General features: G+C 40.2%; 1 protein-coding gene across 1 annotated transcript; it reads right to left on the bottom strand.

The window, feature by feature from the left end:
* Nucleotides 1-173: 173 nt before the first annotated feature.
* On the bottom strand, nucleotides 174-8,261 carry nr2e1 (nuclear receptor subfamily 2, group E, member 1). Its single transcript, XM_044168645.1, has 9 exons — nucleotides 7,666-8,261; nucleotides 4,777-4,922; nucleotides 3,924-4,011; nucleotides 3,312-3,547; nucleotides 2,632-2,778; nucleotides 2,156-2,252; nucleotides 1,856-2,005; nucleotides 1,517-1,622; nucleotides 174-1,229 (listed from the first exon to the last, which is right to left on the bottom strand). The coding sequence occupies exons 1-9, from the start codon at nucleotides 7,724-7,726 to the stop codon at nucleotides 1,067-1,069; spliced, it is 1,194 nt and encodes a 397-aa protein (XP_044024580.1). The 5' UTR covers nucleotides 7,727-8,261; the 3' UTR covers nucleotides 174-1,066.
* Nucleotides 8,262-19,204: the final 10,943 nt, after the last annotated feature.

Consider the following 19,204-nt stretch of genomic DNA (forward strand, 5'->3'; position numbering starts at 1 on the left):
GAGTCTTACATTAGTTATTAATTACTTAAGCACGTGTTTTGTACCCTTATTATAGTGTTACTGGGAAATCTTTTGAAATCATACTTTACGTTGATAAAATTTTTTATCTGAGAAGAGCATCACCATTATTTGCAATGATGTGTAGTATAAACAAATTTCAAAACTGCAGCTGCTCGTTTTATATCTAGGTTATTTGACAACCATTTAATTCAGTGTCTTTTATTCTCTTGGTTACAACTCTAAATAGTTATAACTCCAAATATTTACAACTGAATAAAAACATCACAGCCCACAAAAACATTTGCTGAATAACAGTGCTGAATATTATTTTATCCAGTGTTAGTGTCTAACTTCACAAAGTCGACCTAAACATTTTTAATGCCGCACCTCAAACAGGACACACCGACACAAACAGGACAGTAACCACTTAAATACAAACACCATCTTCAGATGAATGTAGTTTTACAGTCAGGAGGCAATGCAAGTATATCCTTTAAAAGTCTCCCCCACCCCCACCCCAATTCTTCATAGAATTCGCACCTCTTCTTCGTTGCCCTGTGCGTTTGGTTTCAGAACCGGATCAAGGGACAGCGATTCACATTCCCCATTACGCATGCATCATCTTTTTTGGTTTCCTCCATTGGGATTGAACACAGCAATAAAAGACTGAATTGGTCATCAAGCTCATTGGTCTCACAGACACTTGAAAAAACTTCTTAATATATAACATGTCTTTGTCAGACATACTTGGCAAGTGCTCTACAGAGTCTTTAGGCGATATTTAAACACTGTAGGCTTTTTGTGCCCACACCAGAGTTTGCAGTTTTTCAGTATCATACAGGTAATTCTATTATGAAAGTTACATGCTAATCTTTAACTAGAGCAACTGTCATCAGGCTAATTCCAGCTGTGTTGCAGTCTTTGTTTCAATGCATGCTAGACCTAAAGAGATTTTGTGCTCAGCAAAAATTCAACCTGCTATGATTTGACATTCTGTCGACTGCTGGGTGGGTCTCTGGGCCTTCAGCTCAAGTCTTTTCCATACGCCTGGACAAATGGCGAGAATTCATATATCGCTGGACTTGTACATGTCGGAGAGGAGCCTGGTGATGGGCACGTTGCCGATAGTCTTCTTGAAGAACACCTCCTCTATGGTGGATGGGTTGACCGATCGGAGCGCCGGCAGGAGCAGGAGCAGCTTCCCAAAGCGACAGGGCTGAGTCGGGTACCTGAAACACATCACTGGGGTTCAAAAACAGCCCCTCTCTCCAGTTCTATGTGCAGACTGTCTGACGCAGCCTATCGTGTCCAATTAACGCGCACCTGTGACAAATAGCTGCTAATTAAAAATGAGGTTCAACTGTCGCACCTGTGCACAATTACAGGAGACTACGATGGCTTATTGCCCCATTAACGTTATAGTGAATCTGGCTGTTAATAGTTACCTGCAGGAGATGATGCAACATGCATGAGCTTAAGATAGATAGACTGACTGACTGATTTAGTTGTATCTTACCTGGTGTGTATGTAACTGTTGAGAGTGAGCTGTGCCTCGTCTTGTAGTGCAGCGATGGCGCTGACGTTGCGGAAACTTCTGACCTCAGTGCTGCCATGCGTAGGAACTGTAAGACATTGGCAGGATTTTAACTATTAAAAGGTGGTGTAGTAAAGAAATAATTGCATACTAAAATTACTTTTGCCCTCTCCAGAATTGGGTTTAGGCAGCAGAGAAGCTTCAGTTTGCTCAAGGGCACTTGAAGAAATCATGGTTTTTCGGTAAAAGACTTTGAACCCTTGTTCAGTTAAATGAGTACTGTAAATACTGTAAAATACCCAGTGAGATAACAGTACTGACCGGCTTTGAATGTCACAATGCATTTCAAACAGGCGAACTCTGTTGCATCAAGACGCATCTGTCTGAATCTGGTGACCACCTCTTGAAGTGCTTGTATCTCAGACATGACTTTATTCATCCGCTGAGACTCTGTGTTTTCAGTGTTCATTCCTATGAAGAAATATGGAGAAACTGTCATTAAGCAGGATAACACTAGAGCAGAATACAGTCATTGACTGTGCCTAACACAATTCCATCTGCAGCTCATGAGGCCTGTCGGGGGCCTGTATTCAGATAAGCTCTCTTGTGCCTTGTACATACCTGAAACAGCAAGAAGAGTAGTGGAGTCCACAGGAATGGCCCACTGCGCGATGCCCAGAACAAATAACTCCCTCCAAGCGTCCTCTAACAGAATCAGCTACAAAGAGGAATTGTTTCAGTGTTAAACTGTACACCACAATGAAGCGATGATGATTAATAATTATTCTATTAAAAATAGGCTTAAAGCCTTTTTGAATCTTATTAAATACCAGTACAATAGTAACTCCTGCATAAAACATGAATTTTCCCATGTTACGCTCAGGGGAGTTCATTTGGTAAGGCTTGTGAAGCTTCTAACATCATCTTTTAAACTAAATTATATCAAGTGAAATATCATGTGTCAGTTATGGATAAATCTACTCCTGACAGTTTTCCTTAACTGCTCTTCATGTTAAAAAGGCCCTGCAGGATAATATTTGGACTCCTTGTTTTAAACTCGTCTCTAAAGTTCTCCCTCAGCCCATCCATCCAAGTACCTGGTCAGATAAGGGGAGGGTGGAGAATGCAGGAACACTTTTTGCCCACTTGATGCTCATGAAAAGGAGGCGCGCCGCTGACTCGCACACAGACTCCGTTGCCACCTCGTAGAGGTACATGGGGGTACCGCTGACTTCATGGGGATACTGGACGAAGTGAAAGAGATCATCATCATCACCACCATCATGTATCAGTTTGTTATAATGAAACACAGTTCAGAGAATGGTGAAAAACAAAGGTCAAATTCCAAGCCCCAGCACCTGGTTTTATAATTATTAGTGTTGCTTGTGGTGGATTTACAGTGGGAAATCTAATAGGCGGATTTGTGGCTCTTACAGGCTGCTAAATCTGGACAAGAATTTCAACTTCTAACCCTTATAAAAAAAAACTGTAATCCTATAATAACATCTGGGAAGACTATAGTACAAATATCCACATAATGCATATTAAGGAATTGTATATTCTGATAATTCTTGATTTTAAAAATGACATTAAATGCTATAAATGCCTAGTAAAAACTCTGAAGAAAGCACAGTATTTAGATTGATCAGTACACTTCATTTACTTGGAGCTGGAAAACTAGGCCTATTTATAAGTCCAATAGAATTTATATCTATTAAATCCTGGGAGATGAAGAAATCATAAAAAACAGTTGTTTAAAAGACGTCCCGAAATATACCTTCGGGGTGGGCTGTGCTAGACCCACGATGGCCTGTCTTTCCGGTGTGGTGGCTACTGTGCTCATGTCCAGGTTGTGAGACTCCAGTTGCGTGACTGTGGTGAAGAAGGGAGGGCCGGGCAGAGAGGATCCCGGGAAATGGGTCGATGATCCGTTCACCTCTTTGTGACCCCGGAAATATAGGGCGACCTGTTTGCGGATGGTGGACGTCCGGGGCCCCCTTTCGTGTTGAACAGCTGTGAAACGAGACAGCAGGGACGCAGAGTAAAGGAATGATCTCTGCAGGAACGAACGGCTTATTTATCAAATTTATTTATTGCTTTTAACTAACTGTTAAATAACTTCCTACAATTAGGGACTCAAAGTGCAAATTTTGTTTGTGTGAAAGAAAAAACTAATTGTCTATAATGAGCTGTAATCTATTTCCGCTCACAGAGTATAACTAACATCCCTCTCAAAATAAGTAAATAGTAGGTAATTATCAACCTGTTACTCTTGAGCCTCGATGAACAGCCTTAATACACTTTTCCATCCGAGTTGCCCACCTCGAACCCAAACGCCAGTGCATGGCTTGTCTGTGGCCAAAGTGATAATTCAATTAAGCCCATTTACCGTCTTTATTCATGTTCACTTCCAGACACTTTTTCAAACGGCACGCTCGGCACTGGTTTCTGTGAGTTTTGTCGACGGGACATCCACCCTGTACAGACAGAAAGACGGGGAGAGAAAGAGAGTTACAGCCTTCAGTTGAATTTCTGTCGTCTATCTTCTTGCTATTATCTTCCTGGGAGGTCAATCTCCAGGTGAGAGATCGCGCTATTATCGTGTGGTTATCGACCTGCTCCCCCGCGGCTCCATTGCGGCCTCATCCCGGAGGATAAGTACTCTATCCCGCCCTCTGCTGCCTAAATCCTCGCCTTCGAGTCATCACATTAGATTGGATTACACCTGGTATATTATAGCAGCGCGGTGTTTAGCCAAATACTTAATGGTAGAGGCATGACACAATTAGGCTCATCAAGGGAGACTTAACACAGCGCCAGAAGGGGAAAGCAAATAGAATCTGCGCGTAAAATACGCATTCCGTGCGTAAAACTGGTAATGGTTTTGGGATGAGGACCAGTGACGTCCCGCCCCTTAAATTCTGTTTCTAATAACACTTAGAATACAAATCTCTTGGGACAAGTGCAGTAACTGTAGCTTAAAAATAAGATATTATTGCGTGAACGTGACAGATTATTAGGCGCAAATCACTATGAATGGATAAGCTTCCCATCACATTTCCTGTAACTGCTTGTATGTGCAACTTGCTTGATTCTCCACAGAAAAAAATTATGCAAAAAATGTACTAACTTATAGAGGTTGCCCCTTTGCCACAGGCAATTCAGGCCTGTGTGAAAAGGAGGATAAAATTAGCCTGTAGGATTTAAATGAGGATATATAAGAAATAAGGAGGAGGCCTCACCTGAGAGCCAGATTTACAAACGTAGGTCCTGTTTCTGCGGATGCTCCTCTTGAAGAATCCCGAGCAGCCGTCACAGGCGTAGACACCATAGTGTTTCCCTGAGCTGCGGTCGCCGCACACTTTGCATGGGATGTCCAGAATCCGACCTGAGAAAGGCCCAAATTTCAGTAAGATAACATTTACCAGCACTGGGAGGCATTCGGCTCAATTTTAAAAGAATAAAATGTCATGGCAAATTGTGACTTTTATCACATCATATTACGAATATTGAAGATTTGGATAAATTGCAAGATGAATTTCCAAAGTTGAAACAAAACTTGAGAAAATCTCAATCTTGAGTTTTGCCGTTTAGTTCTGTAATTCAGTGAAGTGAGTTTCATGTTAGATGCTTGAATTGGCACTGTGGACATACAGTAAATGCCAAACATGTATTCTGTTGAGCTACGGACAAATCGTCCTACAAATTACTTGTTTTTGTCAGACAACCCCACAAGACACACATACACACACACACAAGCACACACACACTGGACAGCGCCCCGCGCCTCGTCCGACCATGGGAATTCACGGTGCACATTTCCAGAATAAAGTCCGGTGGGAAGCGTCATATCTGAGCTCTCTAAGACAATAGCCTGAGGGCGCACAATGGAGACATTAGGGGAAAGTGTTAACTTAATGATTTTCCCCCATTGAACCTCGTCTGACTGCCTGGATCTCGACAAGCTGCCAACTCCCCTTCATAATGGGACTCGACAGCTGCTTTATCCCGCAGGTCTATAGGCCCCAGGATTAGGGAGTGACACTGCACCATGAGAATAATGCGCACCAACTCGTTTCACCAACTCAAATGAAGTGTATGTAAATCGACCCCGGTGTAGATGAAAAAAATGTGATTTTTTTGTGCGAAGATTTTGTATTCAAATCTATAGAAGTATATTTGTATGCATATGAGGGAGTCTTTTTTTATTCTGGAGGGAAAAGCCGTCTATGTAATTACACTGACGTTTTGCCACCTGCTCATTGATGCACCAGTGACCCGTCAAAAAGGGTAGCATGGGAATAACCACTCAGCAGCAAAAACAATGACTTCAGGAGTTGTTATAGGGCTTCAGTTGCCAGATTATTAAGAATCAATAGGCCATGTAGGCTATTTAACTGTTGGCCACAGCCGTGTAATTGCCAGAAGATGGAGAGAACCAACCTTTTATGTAGCATTTATGTCTGGTATAAGAGTTTCTGTATAAGCAAGAGTTGGCCTGTTGAAAGTCATCTTCTCATCACGGGAATGATTTAAAAAATTCAACCTGTTGTATAATAAGTTATATCCCCAATCGTAGTTGTCTAGAGGCCAGGTAGAATCTAGATTTTATTTTTTTTAATTTTTTTTCACTAATAATTAAAATGTTGACTGCGCTCATTGCAGTCCCTTTTTGATTAACAGATATTTAATAAACCAAAGTTAAGCAAGTTCATTTGCGCACTGCCAAAATAAAAGTTTTAAGCGTACTTAAATTAAAGATGAACGAAAAATGCGCGAAATGTCAACAAGATGAGCTCAAACAAATATAAAACTGTAGATTGCTGAGAGCCAATTACATAAAATTACGTAAAATTTTGTTGTGAAGGGGGGAAATGTATTTAACTTCCCGCTGTGGGGGTCCAATTCGTCTCCATTGTGTGCAGTAATTGCTTGAAGATATATGGCATATTCTATTAACGTAATCACCATCAAGGCGAAAAGCTGCTAAAAGAACTGGAAATTAAGTTTTACTGAGTGCAGGAAATGTCTCCACTGACCACCCATAACGTGGGTATGTATGAACTTGAATGAAAGTAGTTGTAATGTTGTAGTGTGCATTGTTTTATTCTAATTTAAAACATAGTACTTATCTACAGCCATTTGAATACATTTGAGTACCTGAGGATAAAACAAAACAGAAGCAACAGTTTGACACAAAATAACGCACATTTGGAAATGTTTAACGTTTCTGAAAGAAACACACAGGCAAATGTAAATTTAACAGAAATGTCTTGGAACAGAATAGCCTGCTTTAAGACTATATTATAATCTAAGTGTGATTTCATTTGAATTCATTATGAGGCCTAACGAGGCATAATTGCAAAGGTTAAGAAAAAAAAAGACACCCATTCCAATTTAATCTAAAACCTGAAACCACAAGAAAATCTTCTGTACCACAAGAAATTTAAAATCACTGAATACATTCATGATTAATTAGAAATGAAAGATTTTTACAGAAACGTACAGAAACGCGCGCACGTAATGAAAATAAGCGCAGTTTATCCATTTGTCTAAAAGAACAAACTAGCAGTACAGTAAGAGAGGAATCTCTTATAACCTACTTTAAAATCATTTCAGTGATTAAATATCTCGCTGTTTATTGCATTATTACTCGTTTAAAGTCACTGCTGAAAAAGAATTTACAGGCAACAAGTGGCATCAAGTGGGACGCAAGAGGAATATTCGGAGCATGGATACAGATTATTATTTCTTTACCTCTGAACTTTACAAAAATATATATTTCTTAAGAGACGTCTTTCCACTCGGGCTGAAGGCGCTTTAAGTATCAGTCATGGATACAAGTTTACGCAGCCAACTGTGTGTGTACTCGGAAAAACACACGGACTACAGCTATTCCCCACGGATCACTGCTCACGTTTTTAGTAAGACCATGAGGAATGAACTGACTTAATTATTGTAGCGGAGCTCTGATGACATGAGAAATATCAAGTCGTGTAATTAACCGTGCAGTCAATGTTAACTTTCATTTCTTTACACTCCATGCCACAGAACGGCCTGTTATACTACTTATCCTAACACACTACTCAATATTCTCCAGAAGCATCAGGGAAAAGAAGGGCGACACTTACTTGATTTGACATTCAGAATATCCAGACAGCCACTTGTTGAGCCGGCGGGTTTGCTCATCATGGATACTCGATTTAATAATAAAGTTCAGAATGAAAAATGTCCTCTTTCTCTTCTTATTTTTGCTGACAAAAAACAATACAACTCGTGAAATCGCAGCACTTTCCTTGAAGTCTTTGCCAGCAGCGATGAGATCGGCAATTCAATGCCCCGAGTTGCACAACTTGACAGAGAGTCGATCTCCGATCGACGACCCCAAATTAAGACACACGATCGTATATTGTATCAGACAATCTTCGCCTCCGACATGCAGTGTCCCTGTACGGGCGGAGAACCGGACTGAAACCCCGGGACAGCGACCTGTTAACGGCGACAGCAGCCCTCCAGCCGGTGCATAAAGTTGGAGTTGGAAAAACGCTGCCTGGAGCGCATCCGACGGTGCCAAACCGGTGGGGTAAAAAAGAAAAATCAATTTTCGGAAATTCTGACAGGTGAAAGCTTGTTAAAACCAGGACACGATGTGACTTTGTGGGGCGAGCTCCTCAAATTAAGCTTGGTAATATTTGTGAGAAGTGTTAGGGGGAGGCTGGAGGGTGGAGATCTCCACTTCCTTCATCCACTTGGCTTTCTACTCCAAACTCCAGCCTGACGTCACTGGCGTGCGAGGCAGAGTGTGTGTGTGTGTGTGTGTGTGTGTGTGTGTGTGTGTGTATGTGTATGTGGCCGATCGTGTGAATGTGTGTGCAAGTGATGTGAAGTGCCTTGCTCATGGATCAAGAGGCATTGCAAACAAAAAAACAAAAAAAACACGTGTTGCATGCATGTTTTCAGCAACATTTCAATTTGTTTTGGCTTTAGATTCAATTATTTAGGCTACATTACATACAATAACCAACTAAAACACTTATAGTAATCCCATGATAAACGTTATCTATGTTCGAAAAAAAATGCAACTCAATCTCTCCATAATTTCTCAATGGAGCTGAATTTAAGACGGTACTGCAGAAAACTTGCAGCAATGAAAACAATATCAGGAGTGCTGAGAGGTTATATTCGGGGGCGTGTGTGTGTGTGTGTGTGTGTGTGTGAGTGTGTGTGTGTGTGTGTGTGGTTGCTGCTCCTCATTTGCTACATACACAAGCACAAAAACAATTGTGTCTGGTTACACATGCAGTCCTTACGATTCAAGGGTAAGTGCTCGGGCCCCACTGAAGACACTGATCAGCTGTATGGCTGCATTAATAATGTATTGGATATTTGTTATATTATCACAGATGAGAAATACCAAAGAATGCTAAAGAGCTGATTGCATCACGGCAGTCAGACTAGAATATACCGTTTTTCCTTTTTTCTAAAGTTGTTGCACGTAATTAAGCTGTCTTTCCTTTGTTAGAGGCTTATTATAAAATCATCTTGTGCACAGTGTTTTCAACCTGTTGCAGGTGTTTTTACTAGGCTGTCATTTTTTGGCTTGTTTACCTGTGTCCATTCAAAGGATTTGCCATCGATTGATCAATCTGAAGTTAGAGCTCGTTAGCTGGACAGTAATATACAGACATACAAACAGAGTATTGGCACCCTGTACTGTGAGGCTAAAACTAGCCTCCTGGAATGTGATATATAAGAAAAAAGCTGTGAACTTTGGTTAATTTTAATAAATGTAGTTAATAAAAACAATACATGGCCTACAGACAGCAAATTAAAAGTGATGACTCGCACTCTCACCCCTTCTGCATTTTAAACTCATAGCTTATAACAAAGCGCATTAGATAAATAAAATATATAAATAATCAATTGAAAATATCTCAAATAAAATATTTCAATCTTAGTTGTTACTTTTTTTACTACAGTTCTTCCACTATCACTGTCACACTCTATTATTACACTATTACACTATTATTCCATTTGACTTCTCTCCTGCCTTTACTGTAATAAAGATAATAAAATTGTACAATTAGCCTACGTCACATCTTGTCCAGAAAATTCACTTTAATATTAAACAATAATAATGAGAAAAATAATAATAAATCGATTCTTTTTCTCTCTTATGCCCCATTGCCTTCAAATAGTTAATTCATTTACTAACTCTCTTTAACTTGTGGGTAAACTGGTTTGAGGTTATGGTTATGAACATCCACTCTGATGGTGCACACCTCCCATCTCCCCCTGTAGTCTGTGATCGGATTTTGGACACCGGGGTGCAAACCGTGCCCGGCTGTCCGGAGGGTCGGGGTCGGGCTGCAGGGCCCGCTCACTGACACCCTGACCTTGACAGCTTGCTGTGCTTTCGCCGGGTAACTCCAGAAATCCATATTCTGTTTTTAATTGTGTTCATTCCCACGGTACACTGAAGGCCATATGGACTCACAAAGTGTCGATTTAAGCGGACAGGGGCGAGGCGGAGAGGCGTAGTTAATTGCAATCAGCCATTGTTGTGTCTTTCAACCTGCCCTTTAGCTGAACAGCCAAGGCTGGAGAGAGAAGCCTGAGGAGAAATCACTATAATATTCCTTTGATTTCCCTGCAGGGACACAGAGAGCCTGAGGTCCTCAATAGGAAGTGTATAGCCACATATTGTGTTTTTTATCTCACATAAATGGTCCACTTAATACAGGCCACAATACAGTGATTATGGGATATTTCCCAGACTTCTCCTGTTTTAAAGGATTACAAAGTCTTTGTCATATGTAAAGACCTGAAAAGACTTGTCTTATTGGTGATTAATTTACGAAATGAAACAGTAGACCCACCAAAAGTAGAATTAACACACTGGAAATCACTTTGCCATTCTCACAAATCAATAACATTTTCAGTTATTTCTGAGTGCGCGCGCGTGTGTGGTGTGGTGTGTGTGTGTGTGTGTGTGTGTGTGTGTGGGTGGCTGCCGGGGCGGGTGAATGGTGAATGTGTGACATAATCTCCTTAACTCGTCCTAATCCTCGTCATTCACTGATAGCCTTTACACAAATATAACCAACATCATGGTTGCCGGGGTTGCCTTCTTTCACTTTTTTTGTATTAGTGACTCTCTTCTCCTCCAACAGTCAATGAAATGACGTTAACAAAGGGGCCAGTGGATTGTGTATCTGTTTTTGGCAGCTCAACATCAGTATGCGGATACTTGACATACCATAGCATAGACTTTAACAACGAGAAACGAGTGAGAGTCCAACAGAAGTCACTACTAAACAATACAGAAAAGACCATGCGTGTGTTCTGAATGCCTTGACATCCTTTATCATTTTTGAACGGCGACAAAACACCTGTAAAAACATAATTCAGGTGTAAAGAGGATGTTGCCCTGCTCGTTTTACACACCTGTTGATTTTTGTTTTTTTCCATTTTAATGACAGTTTAATGACGTGGGAATTATAATAACAACAGCACTCGTTCAGTACAGTATTTAAAGATGATAAAAATAACTGATTTAGCTATTTACATTATATTTCTAATTGTTATTCCTAGACAATCACTGACTGGAGGCCATAGTTTAACCATCATTTTATGCACTGCTCACTGTGCAGGCCCCTAACCGACCAGGCGTAAACCAATTGGCTTTAGGGAGAAGTCACAAAGCTCCGGAGAGCAAATAATGGGGAGAATTCAAGCCGAACAACGACCCACGCAGCCGTGCATCCTTTAAAAAACTGACCAGGGAGATCATAGTCAATTATCTTAGCCAACAGTCACTCCTGGTGTTTAGCTCAGGAGATGATTCAGTGAAGAATGAAGAATCATTTCGTCCGCTGTTTTGTTTTGATGACAGATACAGACAGAAAACGTGATTTCATGTCGTAAAAGGCAACAAGGCTACAACAACTGTCCTACATCATATTAATACGTGATAGTGTTAAATATGATAAAAACTTTCCAATTAAGCGAAAAATATGCAGCCTGATTTCAGCACCACGGACAGTTCTACAACAGGCGTCACTAAATAGATGCAGGTTACCTGACTGCGTGCTTGTTCCAAATTTAAAGGGGCCTAACTTCTTGATTTATAAGTAATCACAGATATTTTATTAAGATACAGTTCACATTTGATTATTGTTTTAGTGAGTTCAAATTTAAAATAAGTGTATTAATCCATTCTGCAGCCAGCATTTCAGGACTGGGTGTGATCTTGCCTGAGTCCCCTAATCCAGTAATTGCTCCGATCCTGACAATCAGACAGATCGGTGAATTCAGCCAATCAGGAGCCAGTATTGTAACTGTTCTCCCACGAGGCCTAGGAAGCATTTAACTTTATATAGAAACATCAAATAGTCAAAACCGTCAGCAATTGGAGCCTTTATTTGAAAGCTAAATCATGACAAACTAATCTACTGGCTTTCAAATGGAAACTGAAATCTGAACACTTGATCAACAGACTGTAATGACTTTTTAATGAGTTTTAATTGTCTTATTATTTGTTTTATTATATGTCCCCAGGACTCCATAAGTGGTGTTGACTGGGTGGATTATCCTTGTGAAATAAAGTAAATTGACTTGAATTGAACCCAGTAAGAGAGAAAAACTGATCAATATATGTTCAATTTGCATTTCCCTTAATACCACTGAGTCTGTTTTGTCCTGTGCAACTTCTTCCTATTAGATAAGGACAAGTGGACATTTTTTTGTAGCATCTGTGCTAGCATTTTGTTTTTATCTTTACACCCAGGTTTTAGTGAATAAAGTTGCTCTTTATTTCACCCAACATGATAACAAACCCATTTAAAGACAACCTAATCTAGTTATACTGCAGTGAGTCAAACTCGATGAATGGCCTGAGTATTTCTTTTAGTACTGGCATTTCTCACTATTTTCTGACTTTTTACAAACCAAAAACTTAATCAATTAAATTAAGAAGATAATCAGCAGATTAACCCATAATGAAAATAATCATTAGTTACAGTCAGCTCCACCTCAACCAGCTACAGCAGTAAAATGCTGCTTACACATTAATACATGAGTAATGATAATCTAATGAAATAATAAATAGTATATATATATATGTAACACTCACAGGGGCCATTTTTCTGCATTGAGTACTTTTACTTTTGATACTTTAAAGTACATTTGCCTGACGATACGTACATACTTTTACTCAAGTAAGATTTTGAATGCAGGACTTTGACTTGTAATGAAGTACAAGTACAATTTTACAGTTTGATATTAGCGCTTTTACTTAAGTAAAGGATCTGAATATTTCTTCCACCACTGCTGGTGGCCCCAGTGGGTGTGGCCATACAGGAGTTTACTCATCAAGAAACACAAGTGTCAGGTTTTCTTAGCAGTTACAGTGAACCCACCACACAGTCGATTTCCCAAGGTGAGATCCCAATCCCTCAGGACTACCACACCATCTCCTCCACCTCTGCATGCACACATGCAAACTTGTGCACACTTACACATTTACACACACGCAAAGACCTCACCATGGAAGAGTCCCCCCAAAAAACCCAGGACCAGGACCCAAACCCAGAAACCCACAAGTCGGTGCGGTGCAGTTGGACGCTCTGACAAATCTATTTGGGGCAAATTGTCAGTGAGAAACTTCCGCTCGAACTGCCTTGGACAAAACTGGCTGTTGGGGAGAGCAAATCCCGCTGCATGAGGGTGGGGGACAATGGGGGGCGAATGTGTTGATGTGCGGCCGGTGGCTGGGGAGGGACAATGGACGGATTAGTCAGTCCTCTGGCTGACTGATTTGAGATGGCTCCTCTCAGCCTCTCACCGTGGGGAGTCCCATTGTCCTGCTTCTGATTCCCACTTCTCACAAACTCCAAACAAAAGTCAATCTCTTTCTCAAGGGAGGGGGGGAAATATCGACCCGTGTTTCAGCTGGGGAAAGTGACTCAAAAACTTATTTGCAAGAGATGGCTGACTCTCTAACTCCCTTTCCACTCTTTATGGCTTTTTTTTCTCTCCTCCTCTTTGCCTTCATCCTCCTCATTTGCAGTCTTTATTGCCCGGTGGTGGTGGTGGATAGTGGGATGTTGAATGATCCCGGTTTTTCAAACTCGAGTGGGGCTGGGGCACCTGTTGGAGGCTTAGAGGCGGCTTTGCGGCCGGGGTCATTAATATTAAAATATACAGAGATGCCATCACGGGCTGGTCTGAAATCGGTCTGATGTCGCCCTTGGGTTCCCTCTCTGGATGGACCTCTGCTTTCAGTCACTCATGAAGGGCCTTCTTTTCTTTTTTTCTGTCTTCTCTTTTTCTTTTTTCCCACCCTGAAAAGACTCGTTAACAAATTATGACAGCTGAGTAGAGGGGCTTAGTCTGTTCACACTGCAAAGACAAACATGTGAGAGCCAAAGAGCCTGCGATGTGATCAATGTATCTACAGTTCATTTGATATTCAGCCTGCATGTGGTGTGTGAAAGTGCCAGGATTTGACTATGTTGACTAGATTTGTGGGTGAAGTGTATGTAATTTTATACTGATGCCTTACTGTGAAATCATTAAATATGAAGTTGACAAAAACAAAACTTACTTTCAGGTTGGAGCTTATTTGTGGAATAAGGTGACAGGTTATTAATGACATTTTTACTTGAGCTATTGATCTGTTTTTGTTGTATTTAGGTGTATTGATGTGGCTATTTGATTTTGGTTCAGTTTGCACTGGTGTAGTTTTGGTTTTAAAACTATATTGTTTAATTTAATGTATTTCATGCTGTCTTTTCACATGTTGGAAATAAGTGTTGTCCCTATAAAATGTGATCCTTTGGATTGGTGTGTTTTTGTAGAAAGAATGAAAAAGAATGAAAAAGAAATAACATGCAAATAAGTTTCCATCACACCCTCCACTACTGCTCAGTCATTCACCAATAATGATAACAATATTTCCCACAACATTTATGAATAACAAGGGCTTAATCTATAACAGACAAGAATCAGCATACCCTTATTACACTCATTCATTCTGTATTGTGAATTTAAGTTTACATACAGAGAAAGACGGTAACACAAATGGTTAAACTTTGTAAAAACAGTTTACAAATAAAACAAACAGCTGTAATTTCATTTTACACTTGCTATGTTGCGTTATTCAAATGTTCTATGTCTGCATGCACGTTGTGAGACACGATATGTGATTTAAACATGTTCAGTAGAAGATAGCTGAGTTTTTGCTTAGAATATTAATGTTGGAGTGACTGCAAAACTCTGATCTGATGTCAAAACTTTGGCACAGAGACATCACATCTTAGGCAACTTTTCACAAAGCTACACTAATGTATTCCACCTAAATACCTTACTTTTATTCAACTTTATCTATCATTTGAGGACTGCAAGCAGTTTTTAGTTAATTGATCTTCGGTCTTTAGGCATCTTCAATGTGATAAGGAATCAAAGTTTGTAAATTATATAATTTTTACAACTGATTATACTCACTTATTATATTTACATATCAGAATTTTGGTTTGTTGCTGATTAACCTGTCCCACGAGGTCGTATGAATGATGGGACACATATATTCATTCATGTAACAGTAGAATTGCATAATTCAAAGGTCCCCTCCAGACATGTTTCAATACATAAAAAAATACTTTGCTTGGAATAATATTTTGTGTCTGATCCACAAAAAAATTAACTCTACTCCTCCCTCATTGAAAAATCCAGATTCTATGAATATGCAAATATTTTTCATTTCAAGTTTCCACATCGCACTTGGATCATGATTGGCTCCAGACTAGTTGTGATGCTCGTAGGTACATGTCTTAAGCTCAGATTTAAGGTGATCACAAAGAAACTTTCCCCCCTTCAGTGGATGAACGTGAACGTGTTTAGTGTCAAACTCTGCACAGACATCATTCTGCACAGTGATGCTCAAACATCAATAATAATAAACAATAAAACCAATAATCAACACATTTTTGAGTGGAGGGGGACTTTAACAGTTTGCTGCCCATCAGTGGCATATCAGAAAAAGAGAGTTTCGTGTATATGTGCCATACATGCACACACACACACACACACACACACACACACACACACACACACACACACCTTCTAAATGACTTGTCTTTAGAAAGCAGCAGCAGTGTGAACAGTGGTCGCGGCCGTCAGACAGATTAACCAGAGAATGGTTGTCATCAGCTCCTTCCACAGCAGCGGTTCACCTGGAGTCACTCTGACAGTCATTCTGCTGTTTATCCTGCTCTGTTCAGCAGTCAGTCTTGCTTCTCCTGATGTTATCCTGCTGGCTCCACCGGTCAGGTTCAACGGGCACGGTCTGGGGTCACAGTTTCCACTCGTCATTAACCCTCGGGGACCCTGCAGCACAGGAGCTGTCATCAGGAGCCTCACACTCACCTCACGGGTCTTAATACACACCCAGACATACAGGGGACTGGTGAATTATTGAAAGAATCAGGGCATGTGACCTTGCCTGTATTCAGACTGGGGTATAATGTGTGTGATGAGGCTCTTTGGAGAGCAGATCTAGGTCAGTGTATGAGTGTGTGTCAGGTGACATGATGAGAATATTGATGAGCATGTGGCATTTGTGGGTGAGTGAACAATATACTTTGCGAATATAGTACCATACACCAGATGATAGGAAATGTAGGACATGTGGTCGTTTTAGTTAAACCTAATAAAATATAGGACAACATTGCTGTAATTTTGCTGTAAGATGTTTTCAGTGTAAAGTCAACTGAGATTAGTATTTGAAAATGTATATAAGCAAATTTACTCTAAATTGGAATGAGAACCATAGAAAAAGCTTTACTTGGATCTGATGGGCAGCTGCTTCCAATGTCTGCTACGCTACTGTCCACAAAAGTCGGGTGGGATCCTCCAAAAAGTCAAGCAACAGTGCTTTGTTAAAGTGCAAAAGTTAAACTAATGCACACGTGGTAGACAAGTGCGTAAGAAAATTAAATTGTGTGAAGGATAAAAGTGGAATTCCCGCACACTGTCAGCACTGAGTTCAGTAGAGATGCCACATTTTGGTCAAGTCCAAAGGTTTAAAGGCCTATATTATCATGGCTACATGATTACAAATAAGCCCAAAGCCCATTGACTGCACACTGGTCGTCCTCAGGGATGGACAATCACATAGACAAGTGAAAAATTGTAAGCTTAAATCACATGTGAGAATTTGTGACGCAACATTTGGCTTCTTCATTACACCTGTAACCACTCGATGAATGGACACTGTCTCAAAGGTAATGGTGGTGTAAACATATTGTATATGCATTTGCATTAAACTGCAATTTTTACTGTTATCTTTGACAAACTGTTCATTCACTGAATGGTTACAAGTGTAATGAGGGAGCCAGATGTTGCATGCCCAGATGCAAATTAAAAAAATGCACTGAATTATTTCCTGGGTGTATACGTATATGTATATATGTAAATAACTGTAGGATATATATATATATATATATATATATATATATATATATATTGTATGTGTGTAGCATGAAGGGGCTACTAACTTAATTTTGTTGTACAACCTTGTGTTGTATAATGATAAATAAATCACCTTGTACCTTATAGTAGTATTCATTGGCCTGTTTCCTTCTAAATTGAATTTCTAATCACTGATTACTTTGAGGCATTGCTAAAAAAGTAAAGTGTTGAATTGTTGCAAAATGTCCTCATGTGTTAAAGACTGTCATTGAATATTTTCAAAAAATATACAGAATATTTCACTGACCACTTCATTTCATTGCTACCATACACACACAGAAATAGCTACCAGGACATCTCAAATATGCTCCTTTATTGTCAACTGTGTAACAAACCATCAGAGATTAAAACTAATGCAGGTGCGTATTGCTCAGGGGATAAATGTCTTTGCTTTGCAGTAAAAATATTAGGACTATGCTTAAAACTACACTTGTAAGTAACAAATTAAGCACTCAACTAAATTTAGATCATTGCTTATTATAAAATATGACAATACAATGCATGCTGTCTCTATCTGTATCCAGTTTAAGTCATGAAATGGACATGGCAGTAACAGACCTTTCATATGTAGTTGTGCTTCCGTGGGGCTGTTATTTTTTTTAACTTTGAAAGATAAAGATGAGGAGTGATGAAAGCAGCTGGGAGACATGGGGTCCTTTAGAAACACCCAAACAATGATGAGGGCAAAGAGGCACTTGTTTTTTTTTCTCATATTCACCACATTTTCTCAATCATCCACCCCACCACCCAGCAGCTCAGTGCTTTCCCATCCTCAAATTCCCTCAAAGTTTCAGATGCTCACAATTCCACAATGCCCAGATGCTGTCCTTTGGCCCTTTACCCCCCTCAACCCAGAGCTATCATTCATAACCTTTCTGTGGAGCTGGGAGTGAAAGAGGTGGGATAAGGGAGAAAGAGGGGGAGCGGAGAGCAACATGGCAGCTTATTTAGAAGACTTCCTTTATTGGAACATGTGCAAGCAGTTCACTCACAAAGGACTTAAATAGGATATTTTCTGTTCCCTATAGTTGCTTTCCCCTTTTAAGTGCCGAGGCAAAAAAAGTAAGTTTACAACTCCCTCCTCAATGGGGGCTCTTCACTCTCAGGTTGCGGGGACCTGAGTGACCTAGGAAAGTTAATTAGGAAGCGAACAAAGAGCGAGCTGGAGCAGAATGCCTAGCCTCTCCTCCAGCCAAAGATGTCATCCATTAATTAGGAAAATCTTTAAGGTGGCCTTATTGAATTTACAGAAAGCCCTGTGGTTGGCGGGCAACAGTTTTTTGATCAAGCCCTGACTCAAACAATGCCTTTCTGGGGGTTAAAAAAGAAGAAGAAGGGAGGAGATTGGTGGTAGAAGAAGAGAGGGAAAGTAGTGGGGGTAACGTATGGGTTTGCAGGGCAGTACAGTTTAATGGGGGCTGCCGATTGTGACAGCTCAGATTCACATGGGTATGGGGGCATAGTTTGGGGATGATGTCATGCAAAGGCAACCTGGGGGCTTGGGAAGTAAGAAGGAGGGGGTACTGAGCTTGAGCCACAGGGGCCACTCAAAGTTAACATCGCTGCCTGCATCTGGGCCAAATCCTTTTCTTCTGGCCCAGGAGAGGCTTTCCTGAACGCCAAGCCCTCCACCACTCCTCCTACTCCCTCGTTCACAAATCAGGGCTTGCTTTAAAGCTAACCCCTTGCTAACTGACTAGCTAACTGCCTTTTCTTTACAGTCTAACTACCTATTCATCCCTGGCCCACAATGAATAATATAGCTGGATAACATGGAGCTGTAGTGCTGCTTTTACTATTTACTATTACTACTATTGTCTATTTGAGTATCAGCTTTTATGTTGTGTCAACAATATTCTATATTTAAACCTTGATTGCCTTATTTTTGAAAAAACAAAAATTAGAACTTAGAATTTCCTGTGATGAAACTCAATTTTAAATCACACAGCTCCATCACTCTCTCTACTTCTACTTCAGGGTTTTGTTGCTGTCTTTTTTATGATTTTATTCTAAATGTAACGATACGTATAGGAGAAAAATGTTAATGCAGCTTGTACACTACTTCACTGTAACTTTATACCTGGTACCCTGTGGAGGTTTTGTCCACCATTGATGCTGTAGAGCAGTGTTTTGTTGCAT

Source organism: Siniperca chuatsi, linkage group LG16 (assembly GCF_020085105.1).
Source record: "Siniperca chuatsi isolate FFG_IHB_CAS linkage group LG16, ASM2008510v1, whole genome shotgun sequence".
NCBI lineage: Eukaryota > Metazoa > Chordata > Actinopteri > Centrarchiformes > Sinipercidae > Siniperca > Siniperca chuatsi.

Coding starts and splice junctions, on each gene's coding strand:
- nr2e1 (XM_044168645.1), bottom strand. CDS start 7,726: ATGATGAGCAAACCCGCCGGCTCAACAAGTGGCTGTCTGGATATTCTG. Junction 2,006..2,155: donor TACTCTTCTTGCTGTTTCAG/GTATGTACAAGG, acceptor ATTTCTTCATAG/GAATGAACACTGAAAACACA. Junction 1,230..1,516: donor AACAGTTACATACACACCAG/GTAAGATACAAC, acceptor GATGTGTTTCAG/GTACCCGACTCAGCCCTGTC.